General features: G+C 38.0%; 1 protein-coding gene and 1 long non-coding RNA gene across 3 annotated transcripts in view; one reads left to right on the plus strand and one right to left on the minus strand.

Annotated features, from left to right (window-relative positions):
- Nucleotides 1-471: 471 nt before the first annotated feature.
- LOC129399669 (uncharacterized) lies at nt 472-22,257 on the minus strand. Its single transcript, XR_008627233.1, has 3 exons — nt 22,120-22,257; nt 21,577-21,758; nt 472-576 (listed from the first exon to the last, which is right to left on the minus strand). It is a non-coding gene; the product is annotated as an uncharacterized LOC129399669 (long non-coding RNA).
- The window catches only part of BRWD3 (bromodomain and WD repeat domain containing 3), a 171,049-nt gene continuing 169,790 nt past the window's right edge, over nt 21,174-22,432 (plus strand). For both annotated transcript variants that reach the window (XM_055120434.1, XM_055120435.1), the window contains exons 1-3: nt 21,174-21,590; nt 21,719-21,777; nt 21,979-22,008. In XM_055120434.1, the coding sequence (XP_054976409.1) occupies nt 21,560-21,590; nt 21,719-21,777; nt 21,979-22,008 (120 nt within the window). In that variant the 5' untranslated portion in view covers nt 21,174-21,559. The remainder of the gene's footprint in view (nt 21,591-21,718; nt 21,778-21,978; nt 22,009-22,432) is intronic.

The raw sequence follows: 22,432 nt of genomic DNA on the forward strand, positions 1-22,432 counted from the left end.
TCATTCATTGCTGGTAGTATTGTTGATTATTCCAGCTGTTGTGGCAAACAATATCATAAAACTAGGAGTTTAGCTTCCATATGACCCACCATTTCTACTTCTTGGTATCTATTCCAAGGGTCCCAAAACTCAATTCATAAAAGAAATTTACACCCCATGTGTTCATTTTAGCACTACTGACAATAAACAAAATATGGAAACTATCCAAGTGTCCAAGAAAAGATGACTATATAAAGAAGTTGTGGTACATATACACAACGAATACTATGCAGCTATAAGAAAAGGTGGAATTATGCAACTTGTGGTTATGTGGTTGGATCTAGAGAGGATCATGCTGAATAAAGTTAGTCAGGATAAGAGGCATATATAAAATGACCTCTCTTATATGTGAGATATAAAGAAACATAGTAGGGGAATAACAAATGCCCAAAGTCAACAGAAACTGAAACCTTGTCTTTAGTAGAAAACTTACCAAGTCAGAGGATATGGGGGAGTGATAGAAGTGGTGGTGAGGTATAGTAGAAATGACATCTGCATTTCTATGTTCATTGCAGCACTGTTTACAATAGCCACAACCTGGAAAAAACCAGAGTACCCAAAAACAGATGACTGGTTAAAGAAACTCTGGTACATATACACAATGGAATACTATGCAGCTGTCAGAAAAGATGAAGTCATGAAATTAGCATATAAGTGGATCAAAATGGAAAGTATCATGTTGAGTGAAATGAGTCAGAAATAAAGTGACATACATAGAAAGATTGCATTCATATGTGGAATAGAAAGTAGCAGAGAGGTACAAGCTTGCAATGATGAAATTTCTGGCAGAAATTTCTCTGGACTTAGTTACTAAAATACTTAAGTACTAAATTACAGAAATCCAAAATCGTGTGGTTGCTATTGTGGCCGCTCAACCTCATACCGCTTCATTTCCAGCAATGGAAAACAAATTATCAAATGCTTTCTTTTCAGCAGGTTCGACTTTGGGGGGAGAAACTCTAAACAATAATAGTGAGTTTTTTGTTTAAATATTGAATGTAATCAAAGTAAAGTGAAAGTAAAGTGAAATTTATCAGTTACACAGGCGGGGTGGGGGCTGGAGAGGTGGGGGGTGGGGGGAGATATACTGTGATTCTTGGTGGTGGAATATGTGCACTCGTGAAGGGATGGGTGTTCGAGCACTGTATAACTGAGACTTAAACCTGAAAGCTTTGTAACTTTCCACATGGTGATTCAATAAAACAAATAAATTTAAAAAATGGTGGTGAGAAGCAGACACTCTGGTGGAGGGTGTTGTGCTGGAATGCTTTATGCATAGAATCCTACCATTTATTTGTTTTGTACTTTTAAAAATTGTATTAAAATATCATGATTTACAAAGTTATCCACAATTCAGTTTTAGACATACAATATTACAGCACCAATCCCACCACCATTGTCAACCTCCCTCCACCAATATTCTCAGGTTTTCTCCATTACACCACCCTCTTTAGCCTGCCCTTTTGACAGGTACCTTCCTAAGTTCGATTTTTAAAGTCTGGGCCTTGGTTTCAGTGTCATTGACAGAATACTACCATTTGAAGTATTATAAGTCACAGCCTAAAACAAAAATTTAAAGGGTGTCCTTTCCACTCTATAAATAGTCCAATACAATTAATCTACCTAGCTGACTGATGAAAACAGGAGAGAGAGTCTTACAGGAGAACAGTATTGGCTTTTATTTCTGGCACAGTGGGCAAATCAGTAGTGCCATAAACATAGTAACCTCAGTGAAAGGTAAGCTAAGTTACTGAGGCCATATATAAACTCCATTCTTGATACCATGTCCACATTATTCATAATCTCATTAGGTAATGACAAGGGTAGAGCTGATAAAAGAGCTTAACTGGTGTACATAAAACAGTTCGTCCAATATATTTATTCAAATACTATTCTGTTGAGGTTACCCTTCGTGAAGCATTTAGATGAGGTACACATTTTTTTAATTTTTGTTTATTCATAGAGGCCTATCAGCATAACTCTTCCTCAAATAATTGTCACCAATTTTCTAATCACATTCCTCCCAAGTCTCAGGCCATCTAGGTAAATCATTGGCCCAACACTTAGTACATAATTACCCAACTTCCTTTAATCTGTTCAAGCAAAGTAAACAACCAAGTGTATTTTCTGAAGTTCTATTCGCTGGTTACTTTAGTATTTCCTGTAATTGTATATGAACAAAAAAATCTGCTTATTTTTTTAAAATTTGGTAATGAAGTTCGCTGTGTCTCAAGTGGCAGAGTACAAACCTTTTATGTACTATGCTCTGGGTTCAATCCCTGGAACCACATGCTATTCTAAGCACCACTGGGTATGGTTCCCCACAAAAATATAACTCAAATTAAAAATATGCCTTTTATTTTGAAAAATCATTTTCTTGGATAGAGGAGTTTCCTTTGGTTCTCTTTCCTTGAGCACAGTAAAGCCATCATGCTTCCGGCTTGTATCCGTTGTTTCTGACGAGAAATCTGATTTTGATTTTCCCTTGTAAGGTAGGATTTGAGGCAGAACGGGGAAATGAGAAGCCTACTGGGCACACCGTATAACATACAGCTTAACAGAACGGGAAAGGGAGATACAAACTGCCAAAATCAGACTCATTCATAAAATAGCCCCTAGATTGTCTAAGACCTTTCACCCATTATAATCTCATAGTAATGATAAATGGAACACCTACCAGAGCTATGACAGTTTGCAGGCAGACCATGTATGACAAAGTGTTAGGCAGATAATGAATTTTTAGGATTTCCCAACAAAAGAGAAAAACAAAGTCCTCACCTTAAGATATGAATATTCCACTTCTTATTAGAAACTAATAAAGCGCCCATCCCCCACCAGGACTTTAATTTTTCAGTGTAGCTACCCCTTTACTAGTCCACTTTCTTTCTCATTTCTTGGAATTTTACTTGGAAAAAATCATTCACTACAACTTTCTCTAACAAACATTTGTTCATGTTTATGAAGATGCCTTCAGTCTGAAATTCTTTTTTTTTGTGGAATGGCCAAAAGCTTGAAAGAGACCTCAAAGATGGGGACTAGTCTCAAGATTGATTATTAATAATAGGAAAGACTTTTCTTTGGTTGATTTCATGATTTTGTCTTTCAGAACTTTTGCTGTATCTAAAATATTTGTGACTCTGTGTAATATTTATTTTCCATAGTTTGCTGAGATTTCTTTGTCTTTAATGTTTTTCAGTAAGATTAGGAAGTTTTCAGTGAAAACTTTTCAAAAATTTTTGAATAAATTCTTTCCTTTCTACATTCCTTTATATTCAATATTTTCTTAGGGTCTATTTAGTTTTGCTTCTTCATAATTTATAGCTATAATTTTCATAAGTTTTTTAAATTTTCATGTCTTTTCATTTTTCTAGTTCAAATTTATTTTTATTCCTTGTAATGGGTTTCTAAGGTTAAATATTGTTCTTTTGAACTACAGAACATCTATTTTTTTATTTCCCACTTCTATTCTCTATCATCACTGTTGTTGTGATAACTGAAGGTTGTATATGTCTGGCTCTGGTGCTTACACATTTTGGGCTGTGGAGCTTACCAAGGGTCATACATAAGGTTTTTAGTACTTGCAGAATCAATCATAGTATTCACCTAAGGTTATAGTCTGTTAGTTGTGCTTTCACACAAGGTTGCTTGAATTAGTACACTTAGTTGAGACACACAAGTCATGGGTATGATGTTCCCAGGATGTTTATATGTGTTTTATGTGTGCTTATATGATCACATGTGTTTTCCAGAGTGCATTTTCTGGTCATGGGACTCACATCATTTTAGTTCTCTTTAGCATGTCAAACCCATTTTTATGGTGCTTACACACACCTATTTGTGGTGTGGTTGGAAATCAGTTGTGGCACTAGTGATTACAGACAGCAAAGCTGCCAAGACTGCACTTAGCACAAGAGCAACACTAGGGATCTGAACCTGTAACTACATCCTTATAAAGCAGATACTCTTAGCCACTATAATATTCCTTGGGGTCAGCCTTTTAGATATTTTTATTACCATTAATTTTTCTATTAATTATATATTCAGTATATTACTATTGCTCTATATTAACATATAAATAAATATAGAGAACCATAGTAATATACTGAATATAAAATATAGAGAATATATGATACTCTATTTGGTGTGATATATGTCATACTTTTCTTCATTCTTTAGTCATGTTTTCCTTCATTTCTTTGAACACAATTATAAGAATGACTACTTTGAAGGCTTTCCCCTTAAACCATTTTGTCATCTTTGCAGGCTGTTTCTGTTGCCCCCCACTTATTTCTGATTATGGCTCATACATCCTCATTTTTAAATGTTTACATATATTTTGAAAACTGAACACTTTATTCATAAATTTAATATCCTATCAAAGTATAACTATACATTTATCTATATATTCTCTCTATACATATCTCAGCCTTCGATACAGATTCTATGCAGACCCTGATGATCTTCCTTTGGGAGAACAGATTTGATTTTGAACACAGTCACCCTGGGACATTTGAACTAGTTCCTTTTTGTTCCTTTTCAAGACCATTTTCAGCTCTTAAATTTCACTTATTACCATTATATGTGTTACTCTTTTTGGAGCGTATTTTAGTTAAAGAACTGTTATTTACAAAGTTATTGATAGTTGAATTTTAGGCAAATGATATTGCAATACCAATCCCACCACTAGTGTCCATGTTCCCTCCCACCCTCCACCTGCCACCGTGACAGGCTCAATATTTGGTGGTTCAGTTTACATGTCATGTTTTCAGTGTTGTTGAGTCTATGCTATAAATGTATAACTATACTATTCTCCCACAACACCAGTAAGACTGAGGCTTCAGACTCCTGTTCCCCCATTACTTAACTTTAAAAAAAATTATTTTTGGGTCACTCCTGACAATGTACAGGGGTTACTCCTGGCTCTGCACTCAGGAATTACCCCTGACGGTGCTCAGGGGACCATATGGGATGCTGGGAATCGAACCCAGGTCGGCCACATGCAAGGCAAATGCCCTACCTGTTGTGCTATTGCTCCAGCCCCTACTTGCCTTTCTTTTCTTCCTCCCCCTTCAATTTCATTCCTTCTCTCTTTACTGTTTTTTGATAGTGCCCTGATTGCCACATTGTCTGACTCAAATTTGAGTTCATTTTAAAGGATAGTTCCTCAGTTTAGTGCTTGAGATTTGTTCTGATTACAGGAGAACTCTTTTCAGTTGTTATTTTCTCATTGTTATCCAGCAAACCAGTAAACTTAAGGTATAGATTACAACTTCTAAAGAATTTAACAATTTTCTATTAACTGTCTTTCAGCACACCTTCACTGCTTATAGAATTCTCTTAAAGTCCAAAGTTCTCCACACTTCTCTTATCAAATAAAGTTATTTTCTTTGGAAGATTCAGCTCCAACCTTTTTTCCTCCCTCCCTCCCTCCCTCCCTCCCTCCCTCCCTCCCTCCCTCCCTCCCTCCCTCCCTCCCTCCCTCCCTTCTTTCCTCCCTTCCTTCCTTCCTTCCTTCCTTCCTTCCTTCCTTCCTTCCTTCCTTCCTTCCTTCCTTCCTTCCTTCCTCCCTTCTTTCCTCCCTTCCTTCCTTCCTTCCTTCCTTCCTTCCTTCCTTCCTTCCTTCCTTCCTTCCTTCCTTCCTTCTTCCTTCCTTAGTTCTTTTATTTCTTCCTTTCTTCCCTCCTTTCTTCTTTCTTCCTTCCTCTTTTCACCACACCTACCTGTGTTCAGGGATCACTCAGCAGTGCTTAGCCATACGTGGTGCTGGGGATAAATCCAGGGTTGACCCCACGCAAGGAAAGCACCTTAATCACATGTACTAACTCTCCAGTCCTAGAGCTCTTTACACTCTTCTTTCATGAAGCACAAATTTTAAGTTACAGCCCTGGTACTGGACTTCAAGAAAATGGTATACTTCTCTATGACATATCTGTTTTTGGAGATGGGTGCTTGGTTGTAGGAGGTAGACAGCAGGTTTATCTCTATTTAGAATTGCCTTTATTAGCATGTGTGTTTTATGCATGAATTTAGTGCAAAGCTTATTATGGCCGCAATATTATCATAATCCCATCTCCAAGAGCTATGCTTGTCTAATGAGTGTAGGCTGGTGAAAAGAAGGAAGGCCCTGATTCTTGATTGCATAGGATAAGAACATAGACACCAAAACAGATAGTTGGGGGAATTATGATAAAAAACTTATGCCATGCCACACACCAGATGTTGGCTCTCAATTTATTAGTAACAACAAATACAAAATAAATTATTATGGTCATGCTATGGGGCAGGCTTGAGTGGTGGTTGGGAAAATGGAGACAATGGTGCAGGGATGGTGACAATGATGGTGGGATTGGTATTATAATATTGAATGCATGTAAGAAATCATCATGAACAACTCTTTAAATCACGGTGGTTAAATAAGGTATGAAGGGAAAGGATGGCACTTAATCCAAGAACTAGGGTGAAGAGAGTCCTCAAGTCTTAGCTATTATATTCTGGAGTGAAAGTTCCATCTTATCAAGTAGAAGCATGTAGGGAAAGAATGAATCTTGATTCAAATACTACAGATTTTTTTTCCAATGGGGCATCATATACAGCTGTTTTCAAGAGATACTGAAGGATCATTCTTGGTGGTGCTGAGGGTCGTGCATGTAACTCATACTCAGCATATTGAGCTATCTCTCTGACATAAATATTGCAGATTTTAGCTATTCTTAATATATGTAGCTTAGACAGAGAACAAAGAAAATGGAAAAACTACAAAATGTCGCCCAACACTTTTTGGGCAGACACACTCCTCCCAGATATTCCATATAGTCAATAGCCTGAAGGTAGAGAAACTGACACTGAGAACAGATCCTTAGAATCTTGTTGTACTAAGAATGTCCAATAATCTGTGTTTGCCCATCAAGAGCCATTAAGAATTCCTGGCAGCCCAAAACGTCACCCTACCATCACTCTGGATACCCAGGTTATTATAAAATGTCCTGAAATATATGCTTGAGGTCTTGAGCCACTCTCTGCTCAGCCTCCTCTGCTTTATAAAATATACAGTTTTCTTTCAAATAAATTCTTGATCTGCTTTACTTTTTAACCTCATGTGTCTCGCTTATTTGTTTGTTCATGATGCTAAGAGCATGGACAGACCTTACGACCACCCATGTGGCTGATGAGCCAGCTAGAAGGCAAGCCTCTTTCCATGTCTATTCTTTTTTGTATTTTATTGAATTACAATGAGATACACAGTTACAAAATTTTTCATGATTGAATTTCAGTCACTATTTGTTATTAACTCTACCCTCCCTCCAGGAGTATGATGTGCAACTTTGGGGAGCAAAAGACCACCCAGTCTATCCCTGGGTGGGTAAGAAGGATCACTATAACTCACTCATGAGAATACCTTGGTCCATCAGGATGGAGGCTTCTCTTAACTCCCACTGGTTTCACTGTGACCGTGGCTCCCTGATGCATACTTTTCAGACATGGTCAGATTCTTAAGACACAGTAAGGCAACTATTGTTAGAAGACTCTCATGAAAGGACAAGCTGGATGGTAAACACAGTTATATTAGTCTTTTTGTTCTCCATATTATACATATGCAATATGCTGAAGTTTACTAGCATATGATATATGCTTAAATTCTAATAGTTATTTTAATCATTATATAATTTTGCTTTTTAAGAAAGAGGTAGGAAAGGAGAGCAACTATTTATTTCTACAACTTGGTATATTAGCCTTATTTATTATTTCTGTCTCTAATATCATTTCCTGTTTCTTGGTTCTCTTTCAACACACTCTCAAGGATTGTTAAATTTTCAGCATTTGGTCTCCATTCAAATGTGACTTTTAACATGAAAAATTTTAAAAAGTAATTTAGTGAGTTTAATTTTGTCCCTTCTAAAAGATATAACCATGTCTTAGGGCCAATATCTGTGAATAAGACATTTAAAAATAAGATCTTAAGAGTCAGAGAGATAGGATAGGGGTTATGGTGCTTTCATAGCTTCCATTGGCTCGGGTTTAATCTCTAGAACCACATATATCTCTAGAGTACCATTAGAAGTGACTCCTGAGTACAGAGCCAGGACTATCCCCTGAACAGCACTGTGATGCATCCCTTTTTCACCACACACACATACACAAACACACAAAGAAAAACAAAGTTAAAAATAGGGGTTTATGCAGATATACTAAAATTAAGATTCTCTATATGGATTATTTGATATTTAAGGTGGGTCTTAAATCCAGTTCTTGGTGTTCTTATACAAAAAGGAGAGGGAAGAGTGACAGTTCAAGATAGCCTAATGGGGGAAATGTGTGATCCTGAAACACGCTTTCCAGTGATCCTGTAACATACACACAAAAAACTGAATTAAATATAGAATCCATCTTTGAAGATCATTGGGATCCTAGACATTGTCCTAAAGAGGGGAACCCCTATGTGGAACTAAAAGTAGCATCTAGTACTCCAAGACTAAGAAGCAGGTATACAACCTAACCTCAGGAGGTGTCAGAGTAGAGCAGTCTTCCATCTAGAAAAGACTTCTAAACTACACTACAAAGGCTCATAAAATTTGCATTGGAAAAGAGGGTTATGCTGAAAAACTGGCACCTCATACTTGTAATTATACTCTTAAAACATAGGAATAAGATGCAAGAGTTTTCCAGGAATTTTAAGGAACCTGAAGCTGCATTAGTCCTTAACTCTAGTATCTTCTTGCTATCTTTCTGGGAGATACAATCTTTACTACTTCCTTGAAAAAGAAATATTCTGAGATAAATTACTTAGACAAGTTATGCCCATCTCAAACTAAAGATGAGCTAAAGGGTGCTAGTGGCATTTCCTTACACTTAACTAAGCAAACCCAGTTCCTCCAAGCCAAGTGTGACTGGTAACAGGAAGCACAGTTGAACTCCTAGAGTCAGAACATGCTACATAGTGTCAAGGAGCACCCTGTAGACTTTATATTGCTTGCTATGCCCTCAATTAGGCCAAAATCACTGTCTTTTAATAAATATGATTCTTCCAACAGGATACCAAGTTACTTGCAGACCTATGTGATCCACCAGAAGTATGGTGCACGTTTAGTTTTGGGCTTTTGGTTGAAACCCATGTATGCTAAAACTTGGTTCTAGATGTTTCATTACAATTATGCCATGCTACTATAGTAGTATAGTAGCATGCTACAATAGTTGATGCCAGACAATATGAAACTTAAATACTCTAACAATATTGAAGGTCTGATTAGTTACACAGTTGGCACTGGAGACTAGTAACTATGATGCCGGACTCACTGCCTAGGTCTGCTGGATGTTAACACTGCAAACACTGTCAGGCACCAGCAACTGTGCATCTTGAAATATGGCTTGTGTTTGCTAGACCTCAGTGCTAGAGATGTTACAGTATATTCATGACAGAAAATCTGCAGTTGTTGTCCAGAAACTTAAACTATAGTGAGTCCCAAGCTGTCACTATCACCAGAAGCACGGACGAAGGATAAGAATTCACCTGCATAGATGGGCGAAGAAAAATCCAAGAAAGACCCCCCACATCCTCACCCCCACCCCCATACAAGGGAATCAGAGTTTTCTAAAATACCTTATAATGATTTCAAAAGCAGCAATCCCAGGGATGGCTACAGGTAGGCTAAATGGAAGATAAATTCAATGAGGATGAAGTGAAAGAAAAACCCTACTCAAAATGACTGAACGAAATAAGGGCTTAGTAACAGAATTTCAGGAGCTAAGGATTGAATCAGTGATCTTGAGGATAAAGTAAAGGAAAAACTAAAAAACAGAAGGAAAAGTATTTGAAAAATTTAGGAAACTATTTATAAGATTTATGGAATAGTATCAAGACAAACCACACTGATATTATCGGTATCACAGAAGGGGAAGAAATAAAGAAAGGAGAAAACTATCAGCTGAATAAATAACAGCTGATAACTTCTCTAATCTGAGAAAGGATATGTATAACTGGATCTAGGAAGTTCAGAAATGTCAAACAAAACCAATGCAAATATACAAACATCAAGATACAGTGTAATCAAAATGGCAAAATACAAAGACATGGAATCCTGAAAGCAGCAAATGAAAATCAAAGACCCACATATGGTACAAAGCTCATAAAACTTATAAGAATTATCACATGAAATTCTACAAGTCAAAAGAGAATATAACACCTTTATTGCAAACCACAACACCTAATCAGAGAGAGAGAACAAAAGGGAATACCCTGCCATAGTGGCAGTGTGGGGTGGGGGGAGACGGGACTGGGAAGGGGGGGTGGGATGTTGGGTTTACTGGTGGTGGAGAATGGGTACTGGTGAAGGGATGGGTTATCAAACTTTGTAAGGGAGAAACATGAGCACAAAAATGTATAAATCTGTATCTGTACCCTCACGTTGACTCACTAATTAAAAATAAACTATAAAAAAGAGAGAATATAATAGTGTAACCAAAATGTTGAATAAAAAAGACCTTCTGGAAACAGCCCATGTATTCAAGAATAGATGACTACATAAAGAACCTCTCATACATTTACAAAATGGAGTATTACTCAGTTATAAGCAAAAAATGAAGTCACACAGTTTGCTGATATGTGGATGGATCTAGAGTATCATGCTGAATTAAGTTAGCCAGAAGGAGGACCGTTATAGAATGATCTCTTTTATATATGAATATGAATATAATAAAACATAGTACGGGAATAACAAATATTCAAAGGCAACAGAAACTGAGAACTGGTCTTCAGTAGACAACTTACAGCAGGAATGCATGTTGGAGGGAATAAAATGGGGGTGTCCCAAGGACAGTACATACAAGGGCCAGAAGGATTGCCCCATAGCTGGAAGCCTGCTTCATGAGCAGAGGAGAGAAGGCAGATGGAATAGAGAAGGGATCACTGAGAAAATGATGGCTGGAGGAATCAGTCGGGACGGGAGATGTGTGCGGAAAGTAGATAATGGACCAAACATGATGACCTATCAGTGTCTGTGTTGCAAGCCATGATGTCCAAAAGTAGAGAGAGATTACGGGGAATATTGTCTGCCATAAAGGCATGGGGAGGGTTGGAAATCGGGGGTTATACCAAGGATATTGGTGGTGGAGAATGTGCACTGGTGGAAGGATGGGTGTTTGATCATTGTGTGATTGTAACCCAAACATGAAAGCTTGTAACCATATCACAGTGATTCAATTAAAAAATTTAAAATAAATAAATAAAATGTGGGTGTCACTGAGATAATGGTGGAGGGAAACAAGCACATGGGGGGTGTGGTGCGGTAGGGTGTGATGCTGTAATGTTTTATGCATTAAACCATACCATTAAAACGGTATTGTAAATTACATGGCCTAAAATAAAATTGAAAAAGATCTTCGAACAAGAATTCACTATCCTGCTACATCGTCACTAAATTCAAAACAGTAACACAGAGTTTTTCAAATAACAGTTTAAAAAATCCATGACCACTAAGCCAGTTCTACAAGAAAAAATAAATGTTCTCCAATGAAAGGCTAGGAAATCCCACTTGCAAGCAGTAAAATGCTTTCAAAAACATGAAGCGTGGGAAAGGATGAGTGTAATAATATGGTCTCATATAATGAACTCAAGACCTTAAATTTAAGAGGGCTTATCATTTTAGAAATCCAGATTTAAAAAGATATCAATTTAAGGATAATCTCAAGACAAAAATACCCAGAAGAAATAATCAAGAGGCAAATGTAACTTGATGACTGCAGAAAGGAATATAAGATAGTTCATGGAGAGAAAATAAAAGGTCATAGGAACAAAAACAAATTTCAAAAACATCTGTATTCCATACAGAAAAAATGCCTATAAAATTTTATTTTAATTATTTTGCTAAACATAAGTGGCCTGAAAGCATCAATTTTAAAATGGAGGGTTCAAATATATTAGGAAATAAAACTCATCCTTCTGTTGCTTACAGAGACAAAATTAAACTTTAATGATGAAAATAGGTGCAAAGTAAAAGATGGAACACAATCGTACTGGCAAATGAAATCCTTATCAAGGCAGGAATGGTCACATTTATATCAGAAAGAATATTTTTTATGTATAAACATCAGAAACATAAATAGATATCGATTCACAGATCAATAAATCAAGAGGACTTAACACTTATTAAAAGGTATGTATGAACCATATGAAGGCATATCAAAATATAATAAATTGCAAAAGTAACTAATAACGATTCTGAGAAGAGACATCAGCAGCAGCATAAGAGTAGTAGGAGATTTTAACATTGCACTTAGTATTGGATAGGTCAACAGGACAGAGTATTAAATAAGCAAGATCAATCTTAACTGAGGAGTTGTAACAGGTGGGATGGACTTAAGACATATTACAAAGCTTTCTGTCATTAAAATGTTAAATATGCATTTTCATTTGTTGACCTGGAATTATCTCTAAGGATATAATAAATACCTGGAATACACAGCACTTATCCATAAATTCATTATGACTGAAATAATTTTAAGTATCTTTTCTGTTTACAGTGATGTAATGGTAGAAATTAACCATGAGAAGAAAGTTGAAGGAAAAAAATCAAATAACTGAAGTTAAACAAGATGTTAGTGAAAAAACTATTGGGTCAATAAAAGAAAGTTTGTAAGTCTGTAAATGTACCGCATGGTGATTCATTTAAAAATGAAAAAAATTAAAAAAGGAAGAAATGTAAGACTCCATGTGAATAAATGGAAATAAAGATATATACTATCAGAAGATATGGTGCATAGCAAAAGCAGCGCTCAAAAGAGAATTTCATAGTAATACATCACAAACTAATAAAAGACTCAAAAATCTAACCTTATATCTAAAGTAACTAGAAAAAGAACAACAAATTAAACCCAGTCTTACTGCAAAAAGGAAAAAATATCAAAGCAGAAATAAATCAAACAGAAATAAAAGTATACACTACTAAATATGAGTGAAACCAAGACCTGTTAATTTCTTTAAAAGAAGAGTTAAGATGGACAAACTCTTGGTTATATTCTTAAAAGAAACAGTGAACACCATAACAAAGGGGCAAAAAAGTGAGAAATTTGTAAGACTACACAGAAATTCAAAGAATTATATAAGATGAATGTCAATTAAGTCACTAAATATGGAAATTTTGAAGAAATGTATGCATTTTGAGAATCCTAAAACATCCAAAGTTTGAGTACGGAAGAAATAGAAAACCTGGCTAAGCCAATTACAAGGAAATAGAAACTAATAAAAACTCTGCCTGAACACAAAATTAAAATTCTCCCCAACCCAAAGATCTATCATTCATTCTTCTCAGTCTCTTCTAATACTGAAGAAACAAGTCTCCTCTAATACTGAATAAACAAGTATTTCTCAGATAATGTCATACTCCATCATTAAGTGAAAGCTTTTCTCTTTAGATCATGAACAAGATTAAATGCCAATTTCACCACTGATACTCAAAATAGCAATGAAAGTCATAGCCACAGAAACTATGCAAGAAATACAAATTAAAGGTATTCAAACTGGTAATGAATTGAAACTTTCACTATTTGCAGAAAATAGGGTAATATACATAGAAAACTGCATAGGCCACAAAATCATCGTAAACCAAAACCCAATATATTAAAGTGGTCAGCTATAAAATCTACATTTAAAATGTTTCATGTCTGTATTCAAACAGTGAACGAGAAGAGAACTATATTTTAAACATTTTATTTACAATTGCATAAAGAATCAAATACCTGGAATTCATCTTAATCACAGAGGTGAAATACTTATACAAAGAACATTTGCCTTATTAAAAGAAATAGAAATGAAGCCATCTTGCTGAGAGGAAACAGCCCAGCACTATGTCTCCAGAATAATATGATACTGCCAAATCTTCCCAGGTAGAATGGTCTGGGCTGAGAACTCTGTTGCCTTCTCATAATGGGAGGGAGGCAGGCAGATTCTCTTCTTCCTGAAGGCACCAAAGCCCACTGCCATATTCGACACCCTCTGACTTACAAATGGCCCTGCTAAGCAAATAAACCTCATCAAACTTAGACACCACCAAATTGTTCCAGATCTATAGCTGATGGACCAGGAGGCTTCAAAATTTCATAGTACAGTTGGCCCAGGAGGAACACAGAAAATATAATGGAAAATTTCACAGAAGACCCCCAAGCTTAGTGACCCTGCCCAATAACACGGATGGCTCAACTAGCACTAACCAGCACAGTACATCCTCAGACAATGACTTTAGTAACATCATTATGAGATATAACAGTGACCACAAAGTGACTAATATTGATCTAAAGTTTGATAATTCCGTTTTCCTTTGTGTTGTAAAGAATAATACGAAGTAAATCTGTGCCTGAAAGTGGAGAGGGTGGTGGGTGAAGAATTGGTGGTGGGATTGGTGTTGGAACATTCAAGGTCTGAAACAACTGTATTAAGAACAAATTGGTAAATCACAGTGTTATAAAATATAAAAGAAAAAAATAAAAAAGAAATAAAAGAAATATAAATTACACAAAGAAATGTAAAAACAGCTGGGGCTAGGGAGAGATAGCACAATGGCAGGGCTTTGCACAAAGCAGAGCTCAGTTTGATCTTGAAACACAATATGGTCCCCTGGGCACCACCAGTAGTGATCCCTGAGCATGGAGTCAGGAGTAAGTCTTGTGCACTGCAGAGTGTGGATACAAACCACATTTATTATAAAATAAACAGATGGGATTACAGCAAACTACAGTGCTTCTTACTGCAAAATGCACTATCACCAAAATAAAGGAACGTACTGAATATTTTGGAGAAACATTATTTGGCTCACCAAGGACTAATACGTAAGATATATAAAGCACTCATAAAACTTAATTACAAAAACAGTCCCAAGACTCATCCACTGCTCATGCGAATGTTGTCTGGTTTGACTCAGGATGGACATTTCTCAATAACCTGAAAATTGAGCTGTCATATGAGTCAGTAATTCCACTGTGGGGTATGTACCTCCAGGAAAGCAAAGCATTAGTTCAAAAGGTTACATTCACACCATTATTTATTGCAGTATTTAGTACAATAACTAGGATTTTGAATTAACCTAAATGTCCAACAACAGTATGTAAATTATGAAGATGTGGTATATAGATACACAATTGAGTATTATGCAACTCTAAGGAAGGAATGATAAAATCATGCAATTAGCAGCAACTATGAAGAGCTTTGTAAATCATGTTGCTTTAATAAAGTAAAATTATAAAAACTGCCCTAAGAAAAAATAGGGAGAATAGCTGAACAGACACTCCAAAAAAGACTTAGTCCATCAATAGGCACATGGAAAAATGTTAATCATCAGTTACTATCTGGGAAATGAAAATCAAAATGCAAAGAAATAGCACTTTACACCAGTGAGAGTGGCTCAAATCAAAAAGTCCAGAAGTAACAAGTGCTGGTGGACACGTGGAACAAATGACAACCCTCATTTATTGTTGGTGAGAATGTTAATAAGTTCAGCCTTTAGGAAGAACACTTTTGAGATTTATCAAAATATTAAAAACGGACTATCATACGATCCAGTAATTCTGCTCCCATCCCAAGTATCTATCCCAAGAGCACATAACTACAAATTCAAAAATACATTTGCACACCTATGTTCATTATAGCACTATAATAGCCAAGATCTGGAAAGACTCCATGTGCCCAATGACTGTTGGATGAGTACACAGAAAAAGTTGTGGTAAATATGCAATGAAACTTTACTTGTATAAATTTGTGCGTATATTCATATTTCTACATACACACAGACATACAATTAAACTTGACTTCAACAAAAGATGAAATCTTGCTTTATGTTACAAGCTGTCATGCTAAGGGAAGTCAGAAGAAGAAAGACAAATCACAGATGTTCTCAATCATAAATAATATATAAAGAAACGATCCTTGGGAAAACACAAGTCCCAAGGTTCTGTCAATATAACTGAGAGTACTTAAGTGGAGGGCAGGAAAAGAAGGACTTTTTGGGTTATGCTGAAGTTTCTATAGAGCTCAGTAGTGTTTGTGTTTAGGTAACACTGTGCCCCTAAAACATATCAATATTTATACTAGAGTATATTTTACCTCAGTAAATTAATAATTAAGTTAATTAAGTAACAAAATAAAATAAATTATTAAAAAATAACTAAATAATAAAAAATAAAAAGGGCAAGTGGGAGATAGTTCAGAGCATGTGCTACACATATGTTCAAACGCTGGTACCACATGATCACCTCAGAATCACTGGGTGTGGCTCTACAAGACCCTGAGCATCACCATATCAAACTGGTGGCTCCAGGACCTGAGTAGATCAGCATCCTCAGGCCAGGACTGAACTGCTTGGTCTGGTTAGCTGATTATTGCCCAGCGGAGCCCTTGGGTCCCCTAAATCATTCTTGGGAGGTCCTCACACCCCCCAAAAAGAGAGGAAAATTTAATTTAAGGATGTAAAAGGGAGAAAATACTGAGACAGAGATTGTAGTTATGCTGTCACAAACTTTTTTAAAAAAGATAGGAGTGCCCAGAACCTGGAAGATACAAAGAATTATCTAGAAATTTTGGAGGGAGTGAAAACAGGAATATGCTTCAATTTCAGATTTCTGGCTTCTAGAACTGTGATGGAACACATTTCTGTTGCTCTGAAACAACCAATTTGTTTTGACAACTCTGGAAAAGTAATATTTGGTATTCATTTCCATACTTTTCCTATGGTTTTTCCTCAACCATACTTGCTAAAGTTTATAATAATTTTCTTTGCCTCCATATTAAGTTATTGGTCACAGAATCAGAATGGTGATTTCATTTGTATTGAATAATTTAAAGATTTGATATATCCTGAGCAAAAATATTTTTATGTTAACAGGCTTATTATAATTACTTTTTAAAAATCAATGTCATTATAGTCAAGAAAACAGCAGAGAAGTTATATCAGTTTATTGATATGGTGCTTAACTTAATTAAATTCAGACATATTGCTCACTTCCCCAAAGAAGATATAGGGATGGTTAACAGCCATATGAAAAGGTGCTTATTGTCACATAATTTTAGGGAAATTGAAAGCAAAACAATAATGACATATAATTTCACACCAGCATGATGGCATATAGAAAAACAACCAGTGTTGGTGGGGTTGTGGTGAAAAAGGAACCCCCATTTACTCTTGAAATGTTATCTGGTTCAATCTCTATAGAAAAAATTATGGAGATTTCTTGAAAAAGAATAGAACTCCCATATAGCTCAGCAATACTACTTTGTGACAACTACCCCCAAAACACAAAACCATTAATTCGAAGGGATATTTGCACACCTATGTTTATTGCAGCCTATTTTTAATAATAGCCAGGAATGAAAACAACACAAAAGTCCAGTTATAGATGAGTAAATCAAAAGTTGTGGTATATAGGACTGGGAAGATAGAACAGGGGTTAGGGCACTTAGCCTTATAAGTCACCAACTCTGGTTTGATTCCTGAAAACACATATGCCTCAAAGCAAATTTTCAATCCCACAACACAGCTAGTAGTGATTCCTGAGCACAGAGCCAGGAGTAAGCCCTTAGAACTGCCACATGTGGCCGTACCCTCCCCCAATTCCAATAAAAAGTTTTGGTATACCTACACAATACATTACTATGCAGCTTCAGGAAAAGATAAAGTCATGTAGTTTTCTGCTATGTGGAAGGAATTGGTAGGTATCATATTTAGTGAAATAAGTTAGTGAAGGATAAACATAGAATGATCTCATTCATCTGTGGAACATAGAAAGTCAAAACAAGAAAATTGACAGTACTGAATATTGACAACTTCTAGGCATTAATTATCAAAGATGGGGAGGCAGAGAAGAAGAAAGGAGACAATGGTGGAGGGTCATGGGTATTTGTTGGTGGTGGGTGTAATAATTTTTCACATATCTAATATGTGTTTACCTGGGTGGGGTGGTTAGATAAGAGAGATCCTTGGGACTTTGAAGAATGGATATGGAACTCTGGCTCTGGTGGTGGATGTAGCGTTAAAATGATGTGTGCATGGAAGTATCATCAAAAGTATTGTAAATCACAGTACATCAATAAAAATAGGAAGAAAAAGAATGCATTGTTTGCTGTATGAAAAATGGATGTGGGCCATTTAAATAGTTTTTCTTTTGTCAGCTATAACTGAAAGGTACTGCATGAAGAAAGGGTTTTGCTTCCTATTTCTGGTATGCTCACTGGGTAGAGTTCTCCTGTAGCCTGTGAAGCTTTTTCCTGTGCCTCTCTCTTGTGGTCTATGGTTTTGTCAGAACCAGCAACTTTCTCTAAAGCCCTATTTTTAGTGGTTTTGTAGTAAAGTGCCTCTTGTGAGACCCTTTACTACGAACACTTCTAGTCACACTGAATGGCAGATTACAGAGGCTGGACTTCTATAAAGCCTCAGCAAATTTTAGAGGTTTGAGTTCCAGCAAATTTTGCCTACAATTGTCTACAATGTCTACAGTAAGCAGCATGTTTACTGCTATTTAATGACCCTTAACTGTCTGTGTCCTCTCAGACTAAATCAGAGTCTTAGATTTTAGGCTTATTGTGGGGGTAATAGGCATTGAGAATACTCTATCTCAGTGAAAGGGGTAGTACCTATCATATTTACTATTATATAGTATATCTTCTATTCCAATATCTCTTAGTGCTAAGTAACCTATTCTATTTCAATATCTATTCCGTATTCCAATATATTGGAATTCAACATATTCTATTCCAGTATTAATTGAGTATTAATATTCCTCAATAGCAATGCATTAATAGCAGAGTGCTAAGTAACCACCAATATCCCGTTATTCCTAACATATGTGTATCTTTATAGAAATTACTGCGTGCTTTTTCTCCCTTGTTCACACCAAACTGATAATGATTACTGGATTAACAATGCACTGTAAAATTTTCATTATTAAATATGTACTATAAAATTTGAAACATGATACATATATATTTACAAGATTTTTTCAATAATCCCTGTGTAGTAGGATGGCCAGAACTTTCCTACATTTATAATATTTGGAATTTATAACATAAGTATTTAAATGATTTTTAAAGTATTTGAGTTGTCCTCTGTCATACAGTCATTTTCATCACCCATTAAATGGGGTTAACAATAAATTCTACCCCTAGAGTCACTTATTTTGGGTCTTGGGGGCAAACATGGAGGTGTCGAGGACTCATTCTTGCTCAGGAATCACCTCTGGAAGTACCATGGATTCACAGTAAGGCAAATATTTTACCCACCATTCTATTTTTTTAACTTCTTCCTAGGGTCGCATTCAATTTATATGTAGCAACATATGAAAAGTAATTAGTACAAGATTATTGATTTGCAAATGCTCATTATCATGATGTATATATATATATATTAATTTTATTGAATCACCATGAGATACAAGCTTTCATGTTTGGGTTGTAATCACACAATGATCCAACACCCATCCCTCCACCAGTGCACATTCCCCACAACCAGTATCCCGGGTATATCCCCCTTTTCCCATCTTCCCCCGCCTCCATGGCAGACAATATTCCCCTTATTCTCTACTTTTGGGCATCATGGCTTGCAACACAGACACTGAGAGGCCATCATATATTATTATTCTTTAATTATAAAATACGTATTATTTAAAAGTAAAAATAATTCACACAATCTGGTGTTTACAATGAGCTTACTACTTACAATGAGCTTTCTACTTCATATATCTAGTATCTATATATCTAATTATGATTCCTTATTTGGGCCACATCAGGGCTCAGGGTTTATTCCTGGCTCTGTGCTGAGGGATCACCTCTGGTGGTGCTGGGGATTAAAGCCCAGTTAGCCATGAGCAAGGCAAGCACCTTACCTTCTGCTGTACTATCTCTGCAGACAATCTATTTCTTTTTTAAAATTAAGATAGTCCTATCACAACATAATTACTTGAAGGAAGATTCCTTTCTGAAGGGAAAAATGGCCAAAATGACAACCTAATCTAAGTTTATGTTAGCATCAGGCATTTATAAGCCCACTACCTCAAGCTCTGAGTGAGAAAACATTTCTAATAATATAATAATATAGGCTTATTCTTGAAAGGTTCAAATGTTACATTTGAACATTTCATTGTTAGTAGCACATGAAGGTTAAATAGCCAGTTTTTGGTTTTACTGAGCTCAGATTTTATTTATTATTTTTGGTCAAGGCTTGAAGTGGATGTTTACGAAATCTGGCAATGAAAAAAACTCAGTTTACAACGTGTGCTGCTTAGTTTACAAGTCTTTTGATCAATGAGCATTGCAGTAACCAAACTGAAAGCTGATAGTCTACTAAGAGTCTGGGCTAATATAGTAAACATGCATTGCTCCAAATCTGTAGAGAACTATTGGCATAGATATGAAATATATAAAAATTCCTGGTTGAAGCATAGGTCTTTGGCGGTATTTGAATATGAGGTGAAAATTAGCCTCTAAGAATGGGTACGATATGTCTAAAACGCAATTATGAATAACCTTGTACATCATACATTGTACATTTTAAAGACGTACTCTGAACTTATAAGCACAGCGTTTGAATTAGCACCAAAATTCTTTTGAAGAGAACTAAGGGACGACAAAGTAGGGCTCCTTTCCATCCCCTCCCGGGAGTCACAAGATCCTTTTAGCTGCCAGACTCCCAAGCAGCTCTTAAGTGCCCTGAGTAAAAAGGACGATAAAAGCTGAATTCAAGTCCGCTCTTCACATATCTGAGATGTCCCCTCGACAGAAAAGAAGGGAGCCCTGCGCTATCGCCCTGCCAGGAAGGGGAACCGATTTCGGTTGACCGGGAGAGAGGCAGGCACCACCGAGTTTCCACGTCGGCGGCCAGAGCGTCGTCGGCCTTCTGTTAGACCCGCCCCTCCTTCCGGTAACTAGGTAGCTAGGCAACGGTCGGCCATCCTAGAAACCGAGGCCCGGCCGCTGCTTTAGTGCCTCTAGCGCGAACAGCGGGCACTGCAGGAGCCTCCTGCGATTTTTCACCCTCCCTACTCTCCACCCCTTCTGCCCCCGCCCAACCCTCCGCCAGCTCGGCTCCTCCCTCTCCTCTCTCTCTCTCTCTCTCTCTCTCTCTCTCTGGCTCACTCTCTCCTTCCCTCCCTCCCTCCCTCCCAGCCTCCCTCCCTCCGTTTCTTCCTCTCTTCCTCTCTCCCTCTCTGTTCCAGTGTCAGTTACTTACTTAACTCACTCAGTCACTTGGGCACTCACTCTCTCACTCACTCACTCCCGTCCCCTTCCCCCTCCCTTCCTCTCCCCTCCCCCTCTCCGTCAAGCTCCTTCCTCCTCCGCCTCCTCGGCTCTCGGGCTAGAATATCTATGGGTCGAAACGTGATGCGATGAATCCGAGAGCGAGCGAAACTGGGACGCAGAGTGTGGCGGAAGCGGCGGGACTCCAGGGCATGGGGGCTTCACCACAATAGAGGCCCAGCTCCCCCCCGCCGCCCCCCACCCCCCCTCGCAGCTCCTACGGGGCGAAATCCCCCAAATCCCTTCGGGAAAAGGATGGCGGCGGCACCTACCCAGATCGAAGCTGGTGGGTAGCCGTGTCGGGAGTGGAAGGGGAGAGGGGGCTCCGGGAGGTTGTCAGTTTCTTTGGCAATTTTTTTTTTCTTTTCGATGCCTCTTCTTGGCCTCTGAACCTCTTTCTTTCCGATCGCTCAGAACTGTATTACCTGATCGCCCGATTCTTGCAGTCCGGACCCTGCAACAAATCCGCACAGGTGAGAGGGAGAAGATCTGGGAGACTCTGGGATTGGTCCCTGTGGGGGGGGGGGAAATCGAGGCAGCGGGGTGCGCAGTTGCATTGAGGGCGAGGGAAAGGCTGGCCTTGACCGCCAGCGGCTCCGGGGTTCCGAGTCGGGAGGGAGGAACGGGTCCCTGGCCTGAGTGGCTGCTCATATCCCTGTCTCCCTTTTGCCCAGGTGCTAGTGCAGGAGCTCGAGGAGCATCAGGTACGGTGTGCCTTCGCGGTGAGGCGGGGAGGGTGCGGGCTGAGACGGGAGGCAGGGAGGGCAAGTCCGGGGCGAGGACGGGCAGCGGCACACTTGGATTGGGGCACTCACAGCGCTTTCGCGAGGGCTGCACCGGCTCCTTCCCTCCAAAGGGACCGAGTGTCCGTTGGGGTCCTAACTCTTTCCCCTTTAAGCCTGCGGGAGGGAGGCGGTTTCCCCCCCCCTCCACGCCACACACACACACCCCAGCTTCGGCCTCCCCCCCACTCCGCCCTGCTCTCCTCTAAAGCTATGATTATCTGCCTGAGAATGAAAGACGCAGAAGGACCTCCAGAGCGTGGGTTTGGAGGGGAGAGGAGGGGAGCTTTGGCCCTTATCGATTGCCACCCGCCTTGCCCCCACCCCTTTCTTTTCTCTGCCCCCC

This window comes from Sorex araneus, chromosome X, assembly GCF_027595985.1.
Source record: "Sorex araneus isolate mSorAra2 chromosome X, mSorAra2.pri, whole genome shotgun sequence".
NCBI lineage: Eukaryota > Metazoa > Chordata > Mammalia > Eulipotyphla > Soricidae > Sorex > Sorex araneus.